Here is a 23,570-nt window from a genome sequence, read left to right as displayed (position 1 = left end):
TGAAAGGGGTGTGTTCAAAAAAATAGCAGTGTCTACCTTTGACTGTACAAACTCAAAACTATTTTGTACAAACTTTTTTTTTTCTGGGATTTAGCAATCCTGTGAATCACTAAACTAATATTTAGTTGTATGACCACAGTTTTTTTAAACTGCTTGACATCTGTGTGGCATGGAGTCAACCAACTTGTGGCACCTCTCAGCTGTTATTCCACTCCATGATTCTTTAACAACATTCCACAATTCATTCACATTTCTTGATTTTGCTTCAGAAACAGCATTTTTGATATCACCCCACAAGTTCTCAATTGGATTAAGGTCTGGAGATTGGGCTGGCCACTCCATAACATTAATTTTGTTGGTTTGGAACCAAGACTTTGCCCTTTTACTAGTGTGTTTTGGGTCATTGTCTTGTTGAAACAACCATTTCAAGGGCATGTCCTCTTCAGCATAGGGCAACATGTCCTCTTCAAGTATTTTAACATATGCAAACTGATCCATGATCCCTGGTATGCGATAAATAGGCCCAACACCATAGTAGGAGAAACATGCCCATATCATGATGCTTGCACCTCCATGCTTCACTGTCTTCACTGTGTACTGTGGCTTGAATTCAGAGTTTGGGGGTCGTCTCACAAACTGCCTGTGGCCCTTGGACCCAAAAAGAACAATTTTACTCTCATCAGTCCACAAAATGTTCCTCCATTTCTCTTTAGGCCAATTGATGTGTTCTTTGGCAAATTGTAACCTCTTCTGCACATGCCTTTTTTTTAACAGAGGGACTTTGCGGGGGATTCTTGAAAATAGATTAGCTTCACACAGACGTCTTCTAAATGTCACAGTACTTACAGGTAACTCCAGACTGTCTTTGATCATCCTGGAGGTGATCATTGGCTGAGCCTTTGCCATTCTGGTTATTCTTCTATCCATTTTGATGGTTGTCTTCCGTTTTCTTCCACGTCTCTCTGGTTTTGCTCTCCATTTTAAGGCATTGGAGATCATTTTAGCTGAACAGCCTATCATTTTTTGCACCTCTTTATAGGTTTTCCCCTCTCTAATCAACTTTTTAATCAAAGTACGCTGTTCTTCTGAACAATGTCTTGAACGACCCATTTTCCTCAGCTTTCAAATGCATGTTCAACAAGTGTTTGCTTCATCCTTAAATAGGGGCCACCTGATTCACACCTGTTTCTTCACAAAATTGATGACCTCAGTGATTGAATGCCACACTGCTATTTTTTTGAACACATCCCTTTCAACTAATTCAACTAATTGCCCAATTGCACAGCCTTAAGAGCGTGCATATCATGAATGCTGGGTCTCATTTGTTTTCTGAGAATCTACTGAACCTACTGGAAACTTGTTTGCCACGTAGCAATAAAAAAATATACGAAAAACCTTGATTATTCTGGTTAGTCACATTGTACTGCTATTATTTTGAACAATACTGTATGTTAGACCCTATACCATCTAAGCTCTTAAAAGAGGTGCTTCCAGAAGTCATAGGTCCTCTTCTGACTATTATTAATTCCTCATTGTCATTACGGATATGTCCCCAAAACCTTCAAACTGGCTGTTATTAAGCCTCTCATAAAAAATCCACAACTTGTTAATTATAGACCAATCTCGAATCTCCCTTTTCTGTCCAAGATACTAGAAAAGGTGGTATCCTCACAATTATATTCCTTCTTAGAGAATAATGGTATATGTGAGGATTTCCAGTCAGGATTTAGACCGTATCATAGTACTGAGACTGCTCTCCTTAGAGTTACAAATGATCTGCTCTTATCATCTGATCGTGGGTGTATCTCTCTATTAGTTTTATTGGATCTTAGTGCTGCGTTTGACACAATTGACCACAACATTCTTTTGCATAGACTTGAAAACTTTGTTGGCATCAGTGGAAGTGCATTAGCATGGTTTAAATCGTACTTATATGACCGCCATCAGTTCGTAGCAGTGAATGAAGATGTATCATATCGATCACAAGTGCAGTATGGAGTACCTCAAGGCTCAGTTCTAGGGCCGCTACTCTTCACGCTTTATATGTTACCCTTGGGAGATATCATCAGGAAACATGGTGTTAGCTTTCACTGTTATGCTGATGATACGCAGCTCTATATTTCCTCGCAGCCCGGTGAAACACACCAATTTGAAAAACTAATGGAATGCATAGTCGATATAAAAAATTGGATGACGAGTAATTTCTTACTGCTAAATTCAGAAAAAACAGAGGTGTTAATCATAGGGCCTAAAAACTCTGCTTGTAATAACCTAGAACACTGTCTAAGACTTGATGGTTGCTCTGTCAATTCTTCGTCATCAGTTAGGAACCTAGGTGTGCTACTTGATCGCAATCTTTCCTTAGAAAGCCACGTTTCTAGCATTTGTAAAACTGCATTTTTCCATCTCAAAAATATATCTAAATTACGGCCTATGCTCTCAATGTCAAATGCAGAAATGTTAATCCATGCATTTATGACTTCAAGGTTAGACTATTGTAATGCTTTATTGGGTGGTTGTTCTGCACGCTTGGTAAACAAACTACAGCTAGTCCAAAATGCAGCAGCAAGAGTTCCTACTAGAACCAGGAAGTATGACCATATTAGCCCGGTCCTGTCCATACTGCACTGGCTCCCTATCAAACATCGTATAGATTTTTAAATATTGCTTATTACTTATAAAGCCCTGAATGGTTTAGCACCTCAGTATTTGAATGAGCTCCTTTTACATTATACTCCTCTACGTCCGCTACGTTCTCAAAACTCAGGCAATTTGATAATACCTAGAATATCAAAATCAACTGCGGGCGGCAGATCCTTTTCCTATTTGGCGCCTAAACTCTGGAATAACCTACCTAACATTGTTCGGGAGGCAGACACACTCTTGCAGTTTAAATCTAGATTAAAGACCCATCTCTTTAACCTGGCATACACATAACATACTAATATGCTTTTAATATCCAAATCCGTTAAAGGATTTTTAGGCTGCATTAATTAGGTAAACCGGAACCGGAAACACTTCACATAACACCGCACTTTCTACATCATTAGAAGAATGGCATCTACGCTAATATTTGTCTGTTTCTCTCTTGTTCCGAGGTCACCGTGGCCACGAGATCCAGTCTGTGTCCAGATCAGAGGGTCACTGCAGTCACCCGGATCCAGTACGTATCCAGACCAGATGGTGGATCAGCACCTAGAAAGGACCTCTACTGCCCTGAAAGACAGCGGAGACCAGGACAACTAGAGCCCCAGATACAGATCCCCTGTAAAGACCTTGTCTCAGAGGACCACCAGGACAAGACCACAGGAGACAGATGATTCTTCTGCACAATCTGACTTTGCTGCAGCCTGGAATTGAACTACTGGTTTCGTCTGGTCAGAGGAGAACTGGTCCCCCAACTGAGCCTGGTTTCTCCCAAGGTTTTTTTCTCCATTCTGTCACCGATGGAGTTTCGGTTCCTTGCCGCTGTCGCCTCTGGCTTGCTTAGTTGGGGTCACTTCATCTACAGCGATATCATTGACTTGATTGCAAATAAAAACAGACACTATTTCAACTGAACAGAGATGACATAACTGAATTCAATGATGAACTGCCTTTAACTATCATTTTGCATTATTGAGACACTGTTTTCCAAATGAATGTTGTTCAGTGCTTTGACGCAATGTATTTTGTTTAAAGCACTATATAAAAAAATAAAGGTGACACATCCTGGGTCGAGTTACTGAAAGAATAACACTTTTCATTAAAATAAAAAAATCATTATATATACACTGTAGAAAGGTAGAACATCTATATTTCGAGGAAGGTATCGCATGCGGAGGGAGGGTATATAAATATATACAATTTGTTAATTTGTACACCTAACAAAAATAAACATGAATTTCCTTTTAGTTCTATCATGTATACCCCTAACATTAAAAGAAACAATCTTTAAACAACTAAATCAAAATCAGACATAAAATAATCTTATTTGGATGTCAAAACAATGTTATACAAATAATTCTGAAACAATGAAAGTAACAAACCAGTCCCTATCAATCCACTCCAAACTTCGAAGAGTCACGTCACCTGAACTAATGTTTTATGACCCGAAGACTGAGCATGCTATTTCAGTTCGACTGCCTAGCAGCATAGTCAATAATAACACCTAACATTACTAAGTTAAATTTCATCTTGATATTAGTCAACAGACAGTTTTTCTCCATCAATAAAAGCATGTGCTCCATGAAAGTAAGCTCACTTCCCTTCCTCTCTCGCCACTTTTAACCGTGGCCATAGCAACTTCCCTTGTTGTCTTTCTGCATATGTCAGGTCCTCTGCCAGGCAAACACCTCTGTCCTTGAGTGCAGAATGATCCTGTGCAGCCTTCCAGACTTTCTCTCTGTAGGTCCGGAGCGTGAACTGGATGATGACAGACCTAAGATGGTTACTACCAGTCCCAGGATGTCCAATCCTGTGGATAGTGTCAAATTAAAATCAGATGTCACCTAATTTGTCTGGAGACAGAATTTGTAGGAATTCGAGCATTTTGATTCTGATATTCTCTTCTTCTGTTTCTCTAAGGTTGTTTAGCCTCAAGTTCCATTTCCTACTGTAGATCTCGGCTTGATGATATTTGCCTTGAACCATCTGGACCACTTGTTCAATTCGTGACACCTTGTTATAATTAGTCTTGACCCTTGCAGATAGTGATTTCATCTCCTCTGCCACAAAATCTGCAGTTTTTGATTTAGTTTTTGATTTGATTTACTATAGCAACCATGTTCTGGGTGCTGTGGGCATTGACAGTACAATGTATATTAGCATAAGAGACTTTGGGTCCTTCCTGGAAAGAGGTCTGCCTGTTGGAGTATTTGGGGAAGAATCAAAGTCTCCAGATGATGCTTCGATAAGCGAAGAAAGTAACTTTCTGTCTTTGTTCTTTGACATTTCGGAAAATTTACAAGTGGGCTGGCAGAGTCATTTATCAAAATACGTCACAGTCTGCTGTTTAGGTTTTTATTAATGAAAAAGTTAAAGCATTCTACTTTTAAAGATACTTCTCACTCCTCACTCCGCACTTTGTAAATATAATACAATTTCACCCAGAAGATATAAACTCCTCAAAAACATCTCAGAGCTTGTATCAACACAACCGTTCAGGTCGCCATCTTGCACACTCTTGAGAAACCACGCCAGATGAGTCAGATGATGTGTAATCAGAATTTAACACTATACTGATGCTAACAGTTCCCTCCTCTTCAACTGATTTTCTCTCAATGATTTTTATTGTGAGTGTTACACCCTGATAAAGGGGGAAAATAGAAATTAATAAATGAAGACACGAACTTGTGCTGTTGTCTCTGCGTCAGTCTGTATTGGCTGTGTGATGTCTCTTTTATCAACAGATATTACTTATAAGTTACAGAACTTGGAATAAATGAATACATCTGTACACTAAATCACATCAATATGTGTCTGAAGCCAATGATACAAGTACATCACTTCTTCTATAACATTCATAATGTAACACCCTTCCGTCAGTGTCCTCTTGCAACTGCAAAATGAGTTTTTTCCTCGTGATGACAACACAGTTCTTTTGTATTTAACATCAATTTGTTCTTCAGTTACTTTTTCAACTTTTCATGAGAGAGATAACCATTCAGAGTCCCATTCTAACACTAGAAACACTATTTCAACAGTGTATTATAAAGCATTGAACTCATTATAAAATACACAAAAAAACATGAACTTCATTACACATAACTTTCAGTTGACATTGTACAACTATACTCTTCTGTTCCACTTAAACAACTGTGACACATCTCATTTAGTTTTCTCCACCCTAATGTTTAGCATATTTAGCATGCCGATTAGCATAGGTAACATTACAGTCTTTGTTTGCATCAAACACCATGCTTTCGCATATATTCACAGAAATATCCAGTCTCATGACTACTATATCAGTTTAACTCATGATGAAAATACATTGTTATGTATTTCATACCTGATAAAGGGGGAAAATAGAAATTAATAAATGAAGACATGAACTCGTGCTGTTGTCTCTGCGTCAGTCTTGGCTGTGACGCACACATTGTATCAGCCACAACCTGCAACCTTAGATCTCCCCCTAGTGGACACTCCAAAAGTACACTTAAATCATATATTGATTTTAACCTGTTTTTCCTTCTCTTTTTTACAATCGAATCACATTGATTCCATCATTTGTATGATCATTTTGATCTTTACTCTTTTTAACCTCTACATGAGCTGCAAAAATGCATAGGGTCTCTTCAAAAGAGTTATCTTTTACATCTGAAATTTATTGTAGGATGGAAAACGCATCTGTACCAATGAGAAATGGAAGTGACGGCGCAAGTTCTACTAGGAAGACTTAATGCCACTACTTTAACACTTTGTTGTACCCTGGGCAACAATATTCAAGGGCCCCATCATCACGACCCCAGGATCACCATAATATGGTCATATACAGAATATATTACTGTTATATACAGTAAATATACTCAATACTTCAAATTCTAACTGTCATCAGGTGTATTTTGATTTACAAATATTTAAATGCTCATAGAACTACAAATGCACTACTATGTCCCCTATCAAAGACATTCACTCACATATGATGCAAAAGACATCAGCATCTGTATAATCTGGTAAAATTGACCACTACATTGAGAGGGAGGGAAACATTCTCCATTTTCACAAAAATTAATAAATAAGCAACCACTTTCAAACCATTGTTTATTTAACAACATTTATCCCCAATAGAAGTGTATTGAATTGATAGAGCTATAACAGAAGACCACAGACAACACATCAAGAAACAATTTGGTCCTCAGCTCATTTTAAGCAGAAATAACCCTGACAGGGTGACCCTATTTTCTCAGAATTCAACAAGGCAATCAAGTTATTAGTCCAACAAAAACAATTTGAAATCTGCCAGTTATCCCTCCACAACAATTTACAGCATTTTAATGTAGCTGGCACCTCAAGGAAAAACTAAATAAATAAAATGCAGTATCACTATTATCTGCTCATAAACATTATTATACTAAGCTCATTTTAACTTGTTTTAAAATAGAACAACAACATATCACAGCACAATTAACCAGTTAAACATTTTAATGCTACATAAACATTTAGAAATCTGTCAATTTCTCTGAAGAAGACAAGACAGAAATAAATGCTACATAATCTGGCAAAACACACATTTTTAGTCCTAAATAATGACGAAGTGCATGTTTGAATTTGAAATGCTCTTCGCTCTCGGGGCTGTTAACGTAAGCTGGCGGTGTAGAAAAGTCCTGGCTAGCTGAGTTTTCCTCGTCGTTGACGGAAGCTGACTTAACAGATCTGTCGGCAACATTAACAGGAGTGAAGAAATTACCTATTTTAGGTATATACTTTAAATTTTCTACGTTTCTGATGTCCTTTCCTTTTTCCGCTTTTCCGCTTCGCGCTCCCACTTAGCTTCTCCATGTCAGATTTTTTTCTGTTGTAGCAACGACAGTAACATTTGACCCACCTCATGCGGACTGACCAATGAGGAGAGGGTCTTAACTTGAGGCCCTCTCTTCATTGGTCAGTCCGCATGAGACTGACTCTCAACCACTCTCAACTCATGTTCAAAGTCATAGGCAGCGCAGCGTCTCTCTGTGCAGCGCAAAAGCCTGTGTTGACAGTTTGTTTAATATAAAGCAGGAGATTACCAGATACAGTATTTTGCTCGTGCCCTTGCTGCCCTGGGCCCTTTAGAGGTCTTGGGCCCCTGGGCAATTGCCCAGTTGCCCGTATGGTTAATCCGGCCCTGGCCGCTACACATATAACAATCAGATCTAGCAATTCGGCACTCAACACAAGAAATATAAAGGCCCTATACTCACCTTCATTGTGTTTGCAGATACTGTCGTTTTTTTGCTCAAACGGTCACTTGATTTATTGCCGACTTTCCCTGGGTTACTTGCATATAGTTAAATTTGTCTTTAGCAAACGATTGTGAGTTTTAAATTCCTCTGAAGATGCACACTAGATCGTTGCCATTGCTCTGGTGTCGCAATTAATGTTTGCAGTAAGGATGTGCCGAACAAAGCTTTTGAAGCAGTGAAGCTTTTACAACAAAATGCATTGATGCTTCTTCGCCATCTGGTGGTCAATAAAAATTCCAACACCAACTGTGTCATTCAGATGGTATGTTCATTGGGATCTCATTGTTAGGCTTATGTGTATATTTAATAATAAACATATATGTCATTGGCTAGATGGTGGCATGTGTGTATGCAGTGTGCAGTCCAAATTTCATTCTTTTTTTCCACAATACAATGACAAAATAGACTTTGCATTCTTCGTATGTACAGGAGCTCCCACAGGTCATCTGAGGATTGAGGATTCTGAGTAGGCTTGTTGCGATAGTCGGTTTTACCGGTGATACATGGTGTTTAACCCACCTACCGGTCATAGCACTTGACCACCGGCACCGTCCCCATCATGTTGAAGTTTTAGCCTATAGAAATTAAAGCACTTAATTCAGTTAGTGACTACGTGCCTTCGTAATTTAGCGTAAGCGGAACGAGCGCCGCAGTAAAGCAGCAGGTGTCCGATTTCATTTATCATTTGAGGAGAGTGAGGCGAGCTAACTGGCAAAGGATGGAGAAAGATCTGGTTTCAAAGCCAAATGCAAAAGCACCTATTTGGAAATATTTTGGATTCAAACCAAATGCCAACAGGGAACCTGAAAAGGTTAACGAGGCAACCTGTAAACTTTGCCTGATGAAAGTGGCAGCATCCGGAGGTAACACTTCGAATTTACACGCACATCTTCAAGCACACCACAAAAATGAAGCGGCCAAGATGGGTCCAGCGGCAAAAAATCGACCACAAAAGCCTGACACACAAACGCAGCCTTCGAGAAGTGGTGCATTTGCACCAAGTTTAACGATGATTTTGATGTTCGTTCGTTTCATATTCGATGGTTGTGCAGTGTTTTTTTTTTTTTTTTGTTGAAAAAGGCAGGCACTTTATTTAACGAATAGTGAATTTTTTATATATAATTTCTTGTTTGATACTTGCACGATGGTTCGTTTTGTTAATAAATGCACTTTAAAGGTGTTTCATAAGTGCTTTTGTATAGTTTTTGCATGGTGTGTTGTTATTGTTCATTTTGCAATAAAGATGTGTGTAATACAAGCGAGTGTCTTATTGTTTTGTGTATTTATATTAAGAATAAAATAAATTAACCCATGATTAATTCAAACAAATGCTACTGAATTTCCGCTAATTAAAGTGAAAGTAAATTGAGACGTGTGCACGTACAGTATTGTTCAAAATAATAGCAGTACAATGTGACTAACCAGAATAATCAAGGTTTTTCGTATATTTTTTTATTGTTACGTGGCAAAAAAGTTATGTTCATGATATGCACGCTCTTAAGACTGTGCAATTGGACAATTAGTTGAATTAGTTGAAAGGGGTGTGTTCAAAAAAATAGCAGTGTGGCATTCAATCACTGAGGTCATCAATTTTGTGAAGAAACAGGTGTGAATCAGGTGGCCCCTATTTAAGGATGAAGCCAACACTTGTTGAACATGCATTTGAAAGCTGAGGAAAATGGGTCGTTCAAGACATTGTTCAGAAGAACAGCGTACTTTGATTAAAAAGTTGATTAGAGAGGGGAAAACCTATAAAGAGGTGCAAAAAATGATAGGCTGTTCAGCTAAAATGATCTCCAATGCCTTAAAATGGAGAGCAAAACCAGAGAGACGTGGAAGAAAACGGAAGACAACCATAAAAATGGATAGAAGAATAACCAGAATGGCAAAGGCTCAGCCAATGATCACCTCCAGGATGATCAAAGACAGTCTGGAGTTACCTGTAAGTACTGTGACAGTTAGAAGACGTCTGTGTGAAGCTAATCTATTTTCAAGAATCCCCCGCAAAGTCCCTCTGTTAAAAAAAAGGCATGTGCAGAAGAGGTTACAATTTGCCAAAGAACACATCAACTGGCCTAAAGAGAAATGGAGGAACATTTTGTGGACTGATGAGAGTAAAATTGTTCTTTTTGGGTCCAAGGGCCACAGGCAGTTTGTGAGACGACCCCCAAACTCTGAATTCAAGCCACAGTACACAGTGAAGACAGTGAAGCATGGAGGTGCAAGCATCATGATATGGGCATGTTTCTCCTACTATGGTGTTGGGCCTATTTATCGCATACCAGGGATCATGGATCAGTTTGCATATGTTAAAATACTTGAAGAGGTCATGTTGCCCTATGCTGAAGAGGACATGCCCTTGAAATGGTTGTTTCAACAAGACAATGACCCAAAACACACTAGTAAACGGGCAAAGTCTTGGTTCCAAACCAACAAAATTAATGTTATGGAGTGGCCAGCCCAATCTCCAGACCTTAATCCAATTGAGAACTTGTGGGGTGATATCAAAAATGCTGTTTCTGAAGCAAAACCAAGAAATGTGAATGAATTGTGGAATGTTGTTAAAGAATCATGGAGTGGAATAACAGCTGAGAGGTGCCACAAGTTGGTTGACTCCATGCCACACAGATGTCAAGCAGTTTTAAAAAACTGTGGTCATACAACTAAATATTAGTTTAGTGATTCACAGGATTGCTAAATCCCAGAAAAAAAAAAAATGTTTGTACAAAATAGTTTTGAGTTTGTACAGTCAAAGGTAGACACTGCTATTTTTTTGAACACACCCCTTTCAACTAATTGCCCAATTGCACAGCCTTAAGAGCGTGCATATCATGAATGCTGGGTCTTGTTTGTTTTCTGACAATCTACTGAACCTACTGGTAACTTGTTTGCCACGTAGCAATAAAAAATATACTAAAAACCTTGATTATTCTGGTTAGTCACATTGTACTGCTATTATTTTGAACAATACTGTATCCCCGACACGCAACCCCGGTGACACTGGGATTACCGTTTTTTTTACACGTCGATTAACCGGTGGAAAAAATCTGTCACCGCAACATCCCTAATTCTGAGCTGCCCGAGATGATGTTGATGATGATGCAGCTGCTTGTGAAGCATGCTTAGTGGTTAGCTGGATTACTGAAGCACATCCACCCATCAACAGCTGTTCAACTTCACGGGTATTATCCTGGTTTCCAAAACCAGGGGTCTTTAACTGGGGTCTAGCAACGTAGCCAGTGCAAGCACACGGATTGATTCGACATTACTGCACTGCATGTTTGATGTTTGGGCTGAAGAGCCATCCTTAAGGATAAAGCAGATGCATTTCTTGTAAGGGCTGTTTCAGTCAACTCTTCAGTGGCATACTTGAAGGGTGGCAGTACTTCAAGGATTTCAGAAATTATGTCAAAATCTGCTCTTGATAGTGGAATGATGTCATTTGACAAACTAGAGAAAGCAGCACCAACAGCCTCCCTGAGGTCAATGAGTCTTTGCAGCATATCATTCATGCTGTTCCACCTGGTGTCCACCTTCTGGGGAAATCTTAGGGGGTGTTTGCCCATCCTTTCTTGGGCAACAATGAGCTTTTCAGTGTTAGCACCACTCTCCTGGTTCTGCAACGGATGTCTGCCAACACCTTATGTTCTTCTACTGCCCTCTTAACAATGAGGTTTATGGTATGAACAAAGCTAGGGAGATGGCGTAGTCCCAGTTTCTGAATGTTGTGCATTGTCTGTTACTATGGCAACCCCAGTCAGATATTATGTCTGACAAAGCTTATTTGATATTGTCAGCTGTATATGATTTTGGGAACTTTGACACTTACAGCACCACTGAGCCCAGTTCTGTGTTTCTGTCAGTGTAGTGGAATGTGACCCCTAGATAGGACTCCATAGTGAGAGAGGTCCACATATCAGCTGTGAGGCAGACAGATGGGATATTGTTTAGATGTGCCATAGCCTTTTGATTCTCCTCTTTGTATTTGTCTCTGATAATTGACTTGACAGTTTTTTGAGTTGAAGCTCCTTCTTTAACTTGTATACCATACTACAACCCACACAACTAATGGATACTAAAGTAGAGTTTGGCAAATTACCTGAATTTTATAAACATGCTATTTGAGACAAACAGTTGGATTTAAAACAATTATGTGTATAAAGGTCAGTGTGTAAGACATAAGTAGGACAAACAGGCTATTGGTTGATTTTTCATATGCTAAACTAAGGTTGTTCTAGCAAATGCCTTTGAAACTGTGGCTATGCTATTAATAATTTATTCATACATTTATGATACTCAGTGTTCCGTCCAAGTTATTTATTTATTTATTTTTTTATAGTAGACAGTCCTTATTGCCCTGAAAAAAAGTATATATATATATATATATATATATATATATATATATATATATATATATAAGTGACCAAGAACACGGCGCGAACACATCGCGAGGCTCAGCGTCTCTCCAGTTTTTGCAATTTTGCAGTATTATTCCTGCTCATCTCGGGTCAGCTTTGCTTTAACATCATACACCCGACAGGAGCTTTTGGATATCGGTGAGGACTTTTCCAACAGTTTTATCACCAATCTTCGACTCATCCCTGAGATAGCTAGAACACCCGAAGCTATGCGCTCTACCCGGCTGGGCGGAAGTGTTTGCAGGTGGCGTCGAGATCGTAAACAAAGGCGGGGGAAACGCGGAGGTCTAAGAGTCAAGCTAAAGCTAACACTGCTCCGGCTCTCTTTACCAAGCATTTTCCTTGCTAATGTGTGGTCACTGGTGAACAAAATTGACGAGTTACGATTTCGCATCACCGACAGTAAGAGACTTTTGGACTGCAATGTCATGGTTTTCACAGAAACATGGCTACACAGCGACATACCCAATAATGCTATTGAGCTAGCCGGACACTACATGTTCCGGGCAGATAGAACGGCAGATGACTCCGGCAAGACAAGAGGGGTTGGATTGTGCATTTATGTCAACAAAGCTTGGTGTACGAACACTGTCATTGTTGGGAGACACTGCTCCGCTAACCTAGAGTTTCTCATGGTTAAATGTAGACCTTTTTATCTACGACGGGAGTTCACTTCCACCATAATAACCGCAGTCTATATTCCACCGGATGCTAATGCCAAGCTTGCTTTGAATGAACATCATGCAGCCATTTGTAAACTACAGACTGCTCACCCGGAGGCTGCTTTTATTGTAGGAGGTGATTTTAATCACTGCAAATTAAAGACAATGTTCCCCAAATTTCACCAGCACGTTTCCTGCCACACCAGAGGAGACAAAACTTTGGATCATGGTTACACAAACGTTAATGGAGCTTACATCGCAATCCCCCTCCACCACCTCGGACAGTCTGATCACCTTTCTTTGTTTCTCACTCCTAAGTATTCACCCCTCATCAACCGTGTGAAGCCATCAGTGAGGACCATCAAAGTGTGGCCAACTGGAGCAGACTCTTTACTTCAAGACAGGTTTCAACACACTGACTGGAGTATGTTTGCTTCTCAGGCTGCCTGTGGCTCTCACACGGACATTGATATCTACACCTCCTCTGTACTGGATCACATCAACACCACCATTGAAAGTGTTACAACAGAAAAACAGATAACAACATACCCTAATCAGAAGCCATGGAAGAACAAGGAGGTGCGACTTCTGCTGAAAGCCCCGCAACTCTGCCTTCAGGTCAGATGACACTCAGGCCTACAGTAAATCCAGGGCTAACCTGAAAAAGGGCATCAAAAAAGGCCAAGTATTGCACAAGCTGAAGGTAGAGGAACACTTTTCCAACTCTGACCCCCAACACTTGTGGCAGGGCATCCAGATCATCAGTGACTACAAGTCAAGCAACTCCACTCCAACGGTCCCGGATGTCTCCTTCCTTAACGAGCTAAATTACTTTTCTGCTCGCTTCAACAGCGACAGCAAGGAGACGGCCACCAAAATTACACACTCAGCAGACCACCAACCTCTCAAACTCACCTCCACAGATGTCCACACTGCACTGAGCCGGATCAACGAATGCAAGGCTGCTGGCCCGGATAGCATCCCTGGATGTGTGCTTAGGGCATGTGCAGAGCAGCTTGCAGGGGTCTTCACAGACATTTTCAACCTGTCCCTCACCCAAGCAACTGTGCCAACATGTTTTAAGTCCACATCCATTGTGCCAGTACCGAAACACTCCTCCCCAATGTGCCTAAATGACTATCGCCCAGTAGCACTCACACCTATTACTATGAAGTCCTTTGAGCGACTGGTCCTAGCACACCTCAAAGACTGCCTCCCACCCACACTGGACCCACACCAATTTGCCTACTGCAGAAATAGGAGCACAGAGGTTGCAGTATGCACAGTGCTGCACTCTGCACTCACACACCTGGACCATAACAACACGTATGTTAGGATGTTGTTTGTTGACTTCAGTTCAGCATTTAACACCGTCATTCCCTCCAAGTTGACCACAAAACTTGGAGACCTGGACATTAACACCTCCCTCTGCAACTGGATTCTGGACTTTTTGACCAACAGGCCTCAGCATGTTCGCTCAGGCTACACCCACTCCACTTCCATCACACTTAACACTGGCGTACCACAGGGCTGTGTGCTGAGCCCATTCCTTTACTCCCTTTACACCCACGACTGCAAGCCTGTACATGGATCCAACTCCATCATTAAGTTTGCAGATGCCACCACGGTGATTGGCCTTTCTCAAGGACTCTTCTCACCCTGACCATGGACTGTTTAACCTCCTGCCCTCCAGGAGGCGCTTCAGGAGCATCCGGACAAGGACCACAAGATTCAGGAACAGCTTTTCCCCTAAAGCTGTCTCCTCGCTGAACTCTGCCCTATGACACCCCTCAACACCCCACCACACTTTACTGTCCATGCAATAGTGTAATTATGTTCATATGTTCATAGTTCTGTCTATAGTGTACATACACTTTTATATAATCCACCTTTATAGTATGTTCATAGTACACCTATCTGTATATAATGTAGATAGTATTTAAAATCGGTAAATTATGTCCATAATACTTATCTGTATAGTTATTGTACATATTGTAGACCTTGTATATTCTGTACTTACTGCTTATTGCACTTCTGGTTAGAGCCTTGTACCTTGCATGTGCAGTGACAATAAAGTTGAATATTAGGGGTGTAACGGTACGCAAAAATCACGGTTCGGTATGTACCTCAGTTTTAAAGCCATGGTTCGGTTCATTTTCAGTACAGTAAGGGAAAGAAATGCAAACATTAAACTGCAGGTTGTTTATTGCTATAAACTTTTTTTAACAATTTGTTTACACTTTGGAATGCCATCAATACTGTTGATGGTGTCCTTTATCAGTAGGCCTTATATTTATGCTCAACATGAAGTATAGATATTGCCGTCGTGAAGAAAAGATCCTGGTCTGTCGGCGGTCTCCCTCTATGTCACCTACAGTAGTAGCAGAACGCTAGCGCTGCGTCAGGCACGATTCTGGTGTGTAAAGACACAGAAAATGCGAAGCAGGTGTCACGCAGCAGAAACGCACGCTCACGCCACGCAGCCAGTGTGTCACCGGCCTTAGAATCAGCTGCAGGGCAGGATTTGCGCTGAACGCGGAGATGTGACCAATCACGGAAAGTAGGGGCACAAGTCGGTTCTGGGGCATTTTGAGTTATTCACAGATTCTGAAAGTGTAGTCTCCAAAATTTCCAACGATGTGTAACACATGGAAATCTGATAATATTTGGAGAAGTTGTGGCCATTTGAATGTAGGCACTCAAAAAAGCTCAAAAAGCAGAAAATAGCCTCTGAAGATTGTGCAGTTCTCACTGCTGTGAGTGACAATGGGGCTCATTTACATCTCATTTAGATAAGCCATACCCCCTGCATAGCAACGACAGACACAACGGGAAAAATCGGACCGCATACTATTAATAATAAAGGAGAATGTGTATTGTAAATTTTTTGACTTTTATGAAAATGATTTAGAGGGCTGAAATATGTGAGTTTTATTTTTTCATAAAAAATCTTTAATCTTTCAAATGTTGCCATCATTTTTAATGTTATTATTTTAATGTTTATGTAAACAAAAAGTACATATTGATGCTAATTTTATTTGTTATTTGCTGGTTTTCTACATAAAACTTGGTGAATTGATTTCATTGTGTAGCATTAGGACTTTTTTAACAGGATTCTGTGATAACCGATGAGCTAGCTAATAACAATAGGTAGATATGGGAAGATCTAAACATGGACTAAACATGAGATAACGTGTACGTGTTATTAGAATGAACACAAAACGACAAACTTTGATGTTTATGGAAAACTCACCCCATAAGAAACAAAAGCATTCTTGCAGATGTCGATGCCACGAATGAAAAGTCGTTCGGGCACACTTTCTCTTTTTCGGGGTCTTCTTTGTGGATGTAACCATCTCCGAAGTTTGCACTGTGCATCTGTTTGCCTCTAAATGTTACGGATTTTCCCCATTTCTCTGTCTTTATCCCCCATCAAATGTTACTATCGATATAGCCTCTGATATTTTACGCCAGTCCAACACATTCTTCCTCGTCGTCATCTTCGCTCAGTTGTAGATTAGGGATATTATACAGTCTTATTATGCCGCTTTCATCGTCGCTCAGATCGTCTTCAGAATCAGTGAGCACTTGTTTATAAGCATCCGGCTTGTCGAAGAAGTGCTTAAAAACATTTTCGGTGTAAAGGCCACGGTTCAGCTCTTCTGCGTTCATCTTTGCGGCGTCCATCTTTATTGAATTTTGATATCAGCTAGAGCCGGCCAGAGCGCTGCATATTAAGTAGCCACGCTTCCCTCGGAGGGCGAGGGCAATAACAAAAGAAACACAAGCCGGCTTATCCAGTATGGAAATACAGACAGACAATGAAACGCTCCAACTGTGTGCTAGAATCTCCGTCAAACAAGCTCATTTCAACCTCAAAATGTACGCTTTTAAATATTCCAATACTGCTATCTCAAACACGGAGAGGCTTCTTTGTGATATAAACTAACAGATTCTGAAAAAAAACGAAAAACACCAATTTTGATAAAAAAACGCTTCTTTCTCATATATATATACACACACACATACATATATATACGCTCACTGGCCACATTATTACGTACACCTTGCTAGTACCGGTTAATGGGATCATGCAGTTGCTGCAGGTTTGTCAGCTGCACATCCATGATGCAAATCTCTCGTTCCAGCACATCCCAAAGCTGCTCTATTGGATTGAGATCTGGTGACTGTGAGGACCATTTGAGTAAAGTGAACTCATTGTCATGTTCAATAAACCAGTCTGAGATGATTTGAGCTTTGTGGCATGGTGCATTATCCTGCTAGAAGTAGCCATCAGTGGCTAATGGGTACACTATAGTTATAAAGGGATGGACATGGTCAGCAACATTACTCAGGTAGGCTGTGGTGTTTAAATAATGCTCCATTGGTACTAAGGGGCCTAAACTGTGCCAATAAAATATCCACCACACCATTACAACACCACCAGCAGCCTGAACCAGGCAGGATGGATCCATGCTTTCATGTTATTTACGCCTAATTCTGACCCTACCATCTGAATATTGCAGTAGAAATCGAGACTCATCTGACCAGGCAATGTTCTTCCAATCTCCTACTGTGCAATTTTGGGGAACCTGTTCTTAGCTGACAGGAGCGGCACCCGGTGTGGTCTGCTTCAGGGTTTGACATGGTACCTTTGTTGTAACGAGTGGTTATTTAAGTTACTGTTGCCTTCTTGATCATCAGGCCCGGCACGACACTGCAAGGAATTTCATGGATGTCCAGTCAGGTTACCCCGAGGGGCTTCCTGGTCGCTTGAATATCCCTTATTGCTGACGCATCGAGCGGGAAGTGGAGGTGGCAGTTACGGAAATCTTGTATTTGCTGGCTCAGGTGATGCTCCCCTCGACAGAGGTTTATAAATTTAAGCTGGCCTCTCCCGTGCGGTTCGGCACCTCTGCGATGCTTAAGAAGCTTTAAAAATAATTACGTGTGCAGACAAAATTAAAAAGAGAAGTATTAGATAGGATAGACAGATAGATCAGTAAGAAAACAGAAAAAAGAGAAGCAAAAAGGGAAAAAGAAAAAGCCTGGGATATGGAGGGACGGCTGGCATCTGACATGATGGGGAGGAGCAGGGAATGGGGGACTCCCAAGTATTTACTGTAATTTTAATTACTTTTCACTAGAAAAGTAAAAGATTTCTCTTATCTTTTTATAACTTAAGTACAGTTATTTCTGATGTAAATGCATACAGCATACAGAACATGTTTTAACGTGTATTACCGATCAAACAGCTTCAAATGTCTCAGCACTAGAATTATTGCTAATCTAGTGATATTTTCATGTTTAATGTAGGAAGAAGTTTCATAGTTAAACTAATATATAAAATTATTTTTTTAGATTTTTAGATTTTTAACAATTTTTTTTTTTTACTCTAGTTATTACTTTTTAATTAACATTAATGACATTGAATAGAATGATTGTGTTTCCTAGATTATTCTAGACAATCGTTCATGTAGATATCATTTAACTCCACCGCTAATCTGACCGACTCCAACAATAACGGATAACGTGCTTAAAGAGGTGAGAACATGGTGTTTGTCTATTATCGCAGCCCAATGCATCATTATACTTATGAATTGTTAAGTGCAGTTGAAGTCAGCGCTGGCTCTGAGAGGAATCACTAATGTGAAGCTGAGCTGGTCTCAAACCCCTGAAGAAGCAGTGATCCTCAACGTAAAAAGAGTGAGTCTGTTCCTAAAACCAGTGATCTAGACTGAATCTACTGTGTAAAATCCCTCAGTCATGAGGTTAATGATGAGGAACATATGAAGCTCTGTGATTCTTATGTCCAGATGCCTGCTGAAGAAGATCTCTAGAGCTTAACAGGAATAACTGCCATGAGTTTCATTTTCATTAGATTATATTCATTATAAAGTTACTGCAAAATGCCAGACTAAACATGCTCGTTTTAAACCCTCTGATCCATGAATTATTATGAAGGAAAAGGAGAGGTTTACTTTTAATAAAAAAATACAATAACTAAATAGACACACAAATAAAACATTGTTTTTTTCTTCCTAAAATTATAAATGTTGTTATAAATGAAAAATAGTTATATAAAAAAATAACATGCTTTATTTTTTTATTTTTTTTTTTTACCTACTGTAGATTCCCTCAAAATTATGTATTTTAAACAGTGGACAGTGATATACAATTTTATGTACGATGTAACATCACAACATGAAATGTTAAAAAGCTGTTGAAGACCATTGTATAGGACATCATGGATCAAGGGTTAAAAAGAGTTAAAAAAAATATTTTTTCATTATATATATATATATATATATATCTATATATATCTGGCAGTAGGTGACAGAACAATCATGATCACATTTTGGTTATTCTGGATAAATATACATCAAGTAAAGTTATTCTTGAACATCGCAAAACACACTGTGGCATTACTTTAACACAGGGCTTCTAGTAGTCCATTGATTTAAAGGGGTCATATGATGTTGCTAAAAAGAATATGGTGTAATGCAATATGTTTATGTGGTTAAAAGTTCTAAAAATACCGTATTTTGCATTTAATGTACATTATTGTTTCTCCTCTATGCCCCACCTTTCTGAAACACATAGATTTTTGTATAGTAATATATTAACTGATACACAATCCCAGTAAAATAAATATATTGTCAGTAGTTATCAGTAAATGAGAGTAATTTCAGTTGTCCTTCAGATAAACTGCTATGAAATGAGCATGTGTTCCTTTATGACATGAAAATATAATAAACATACTGTATGTAAACTGATACATTCAGCTACTGTTAAGTACTTAAGCATATACAGAATGTTTCAAACCCATTTTAAGAAGCATGTAAGACAAAATGAATATGAATATGTCAGCAGCCGGAACAATTACAGAAATCAATGAATAATAAAAATAAACAATAAATAAACATCTGCTTGAAAGATTCAGTCTGTGGCTCCAGATTAACGTTTATCAGCACAAGTCCTGTAAATCAAACATACATATTGTGATGTTCATATTCTCCAGCAGGTTCTAAAGAGCTTGCTGAGCTTCAGTGGAAGTGAGATTTATCATGGTTTATTTGATATACTGTACCCTAATGCAGGTATTATAGATTACTGTACCTACCTTATTGGTTTTTTCTCCTCGTGTTATGTCCCTATAGGGCAGTCTCGTCCAGGACAGTTTAACGTCACTCAACCCCAGAGCGGACTGCAGCTAAAACACACAGACAGCTATTAAAACAGGTTTCATTTAGTGTTAACTAGACTAACCTCGTCATGTGACACACAGCACCCACGACAGCCCTTTATATATACATATTTTTTTCCTTTTTATTCAGAATATTCCCAAATGTGTTAACTATATCATGAAATACTTTGATTCTCAAATATGTGTAATATATATATATAAATATATATATATATATATATATATATTATATATATATATATATATATATATTTACTTAAATATCAGATAATACCGAATGCAGATTTGAATTTAGCAGCTGGTGATGTCCCCTAGCCACCCCCCTCCCCCCATTAATTCCAACCACAGGACAAATTGTGCATTGAACACTAAATAGTTTGGTGTAATACAATTCCATATGATTGGTGTGATCATTTAAGAGGAGCAGAGAGTGGGGGCAAGCTTGCTGATATGAGGGTACTGTCCTACAACACACAAAACTGGCGCTACTGAGAGTGTTTCTCTTTAAGTGTTTTATCTTTTAAGATATTGTCCGTTTCAATTCTTTGATCTGTTTCACATTTTCTTACCTGATTTAGAGATGTGTTGTTTACTGCAGCTGCATCATCACTGGAGGTTAATTTCATCCTCAGAAAAACTTTTTTCTTATAAACTGGAAAAATGCAAAACATAAAAAAAATACAGAAATGTTTTCTTATTTGTTTGATTGGTTCTTTTTTTCTATTATTAATACTCCAGTGCTTTCAAATGAAGTATGTAGGCCCAGTTTACCACAATGATTAAATTCCTAAAAATAAAAATTGTTCTAGGTTGACCACTTGTGGTATGGTAGTCACGTGAATGAAATTTTGTTGGCAAAAAATGTCCATCATCAGACTCAGTATTGTCGTGACATATAAACCACTGCTCACTCACATAGAAGTCAATTTAAAAGGTCTCACTTTATATTGTGTCCCTTATACCTGTTTACTTGCATCATAACTAGATGTGTACACAGTATGTAACCTCAGTGCAAGTACACATTGGTACATAGTATCTACAGCTCTAAATTCTGTGTAACTACACACATGTAACAACTCACTGAATGGTATGTGTAAGTACAAATGTGTAACAGGACATTGGTAACAACACTTTTTGGTAATGAAAGTACAAATGTGTAACAAAAGTGTTACACTTTATATAAGATTTCTTCATGTAACTACTCTTATGTTACACAGCAGCAGTCATTATGTAAGGATTTGCATATAAATTGTGGTTGGTGTCCAGAATTGTACACTTTATATCGTGGGCAGTTCCTAAGGAGTTACCATGTAAGTACACTGGTATTACAGTTGTGCACCAACTCGAAAACCAAATCCTCCCACGTTACATAGTGTAGCCCTAAACCTACCCATCTCCACTCCTGGATCAAATGGTTCCAATAACTCTTATAGATATTGTTGTTACAATATGTGGTTAAATATGCCCAGTTACACATTTGTTCTTACACAAACCATCCTGATGATTGTTACATATGTGTAGTTACAGAAATAACACAGCTCTAGATAATATGTACTTACACTGTGGTTACATACTACAAACACATTTAGTTAGTATGTAAGTGCACAGGTATTAGGGACACTTAATATAAAGTGGGACCTTTTAAAACCAATCAGCTTTCATTATAATGACTGGAATCTGCTGGGCAGTGTTGCTAACTTTGCAATTTTGTTGCTAGATTTAGCAACTGTTCAGATTACCCTTTCAACCCCCCCACCCCACCCCACCCCCCCAAAAAAAGCACCTAGCAACAAATTTAACTAATTTTAATTTCCTGTCCCTACACAAAATGCAAAGCATGATTTGAAATAGAGGTAAAATGTCTGTGAAAAATCAAATAAAATTATTTCATATTAACACAGTATATTTTGCCCTATTTTTATGTTATTGAGTGTTAAATTTAAATATAAAATATCTAATTATAACAAATATTCTGTATTTATATCACATTTATAAATATAGTTTAAATGTATAAAATAAAATGATTTGAGTAATCTCATTGTGTATTTTACACACTATGTAATTTTGCATCATGTAATGACATTACCTAATTAAATCACAACATCATTTAACAACTTCAGCAACAAATCAACCTGCTTTAAAAAAAAAAAAAAAAAAAAAAAAAAAAAAAAAAAACTTTCCCTGAAAGTTAGTTGGCAACACTGCTGCCTGTGAAAACTGTACTTCCAATAAAGAATCCAATAAGAATCTGTGCAATCCAGAGTTTCCCGTGTCAATGAAAAAATTCCCCACACAGATTTCACTGCATGCTAAAGTTGATCATGCAAGTTCGACCAACAGAAAGATGCTGGGCTTGAAAGTGACATAATTGTGAGCTATGCTTCGTAAATCGCTATTGCGTTACACGTTATCGACAATGGACCAAATTTTTTCCTCATGAATTTCACTAATGTGACCACACTTTAACAATCTAGAATGAGGTGCCAGAGTTACCGGTTCCATAAACTTCCACCTCACACAGTGTGAGATGCTGCTGGATGTTAGGAATGTACATGTTCACATAACGACCTTCCATTCCACCGCAAGAGAAACTGACAGAAGTGCCTGCTGGGACAAGTGAAGTGACACCACATCTACAGAGAGAAAGAGAGAAACCACGACACAATCAGCTGACCTGATCAAATCCAGTTCTCCTGACACGATCATAACTGTTTTCATAACTTCACCTGGGATTGTTGTTTCCGTTGTTTTCCAGAGAGTTTCCGATGCGGATCTCTGCTCCAGTTGTTTGAGCCAGACAGCAGTCGGCTCTGTTGGTGACGGTCACTTTGTAAATGTTGTAATACTCCAGCAGGTCCAGCCTCCACCACGGGTTGAGCTCATTTCCTGTGATGGAGCAGTATGTATGGGCTACACCTGGAGCGTATCTGATGCCGTCGATGGCCTGTGCAGCTCCACAGCTGTAAAATGTGGATGACTGTACAGCCATTCCTTTTAATGCCACATTCTCTAAAACATTTAAAGTGACAGAGGGTCAAGACTCAAATTTGTGAAGTTTCAGTACATTCCATTTGGTTTTAAATATTAAATTCCAACCCAAAACACTCAATTTCATTTACTATTACATTAAAACCTGAAGTTAATATTGTTAATGGATCTACACTTACAGGTGCTGGTCATATAATTATAATATCATCGAAAAGATGATTTATTTCATTAATTCCATTCAAAAAGTGTAACTTGTATATTATATTCATTCATTATTCAGTATATCAGAAAATTAGAATATCAATTAAAAACAATACAAAGAAAGGATTTTTATAAATCTTGGCCAATTGAAAAGTATGAACATGAAAAG

At 38.8% G+C, this 23,570-nt stretch overlaps 1 protein-coding gene across 1 annotated transcript; it reads right to left on the bottom strand.

Annotated features, from left to right (window-relative positions):
- Window positions 1–22,682: 22,682 nt before the first annotated feature.
- LOC128017559 (fucolectin-5-like) lies at window positions 22,683–23,201 on the bottom strand. Its single transcript, XM_052602963.1, has 2 exons — window positions 22,939–23,201; window positions 22,683–22,845 (listed from the first exon to the last, which is right to left on the bottom strand). The coding sequence occupies exons 1-2, from the start codon at window positions 23,199–23,201 to the stop codon at window positions 22,683–22,685; spliced, it is 426 nt and encodes a 141-aa protein (XP_052458923.1).
- Window positions 23,202–23,570: the final 369 nt, after the last annotated feature.

The sequence above is a fragment of the Carassius gibelio genome, chromosome A7 (assembly GCF_023724105.1).
Source record: "Carassius gibelio isolate Cgi1373 ecotype wild population from Czech Republic chromosome A7, carGib1.2-hapl.c, whole genome shotgun sequence".
In the NCBI taxonomy this organism is placed as follows: domain Eukaryota; kingdom Metazoa; phylum Chordata; class Actinopteri; order Cypriniformes; family Cyprinidae; genus Carassius; species Carassius gibelio.
This window is presented reverse-complemented; position numbering and strand designations above follow the sequence as displayed.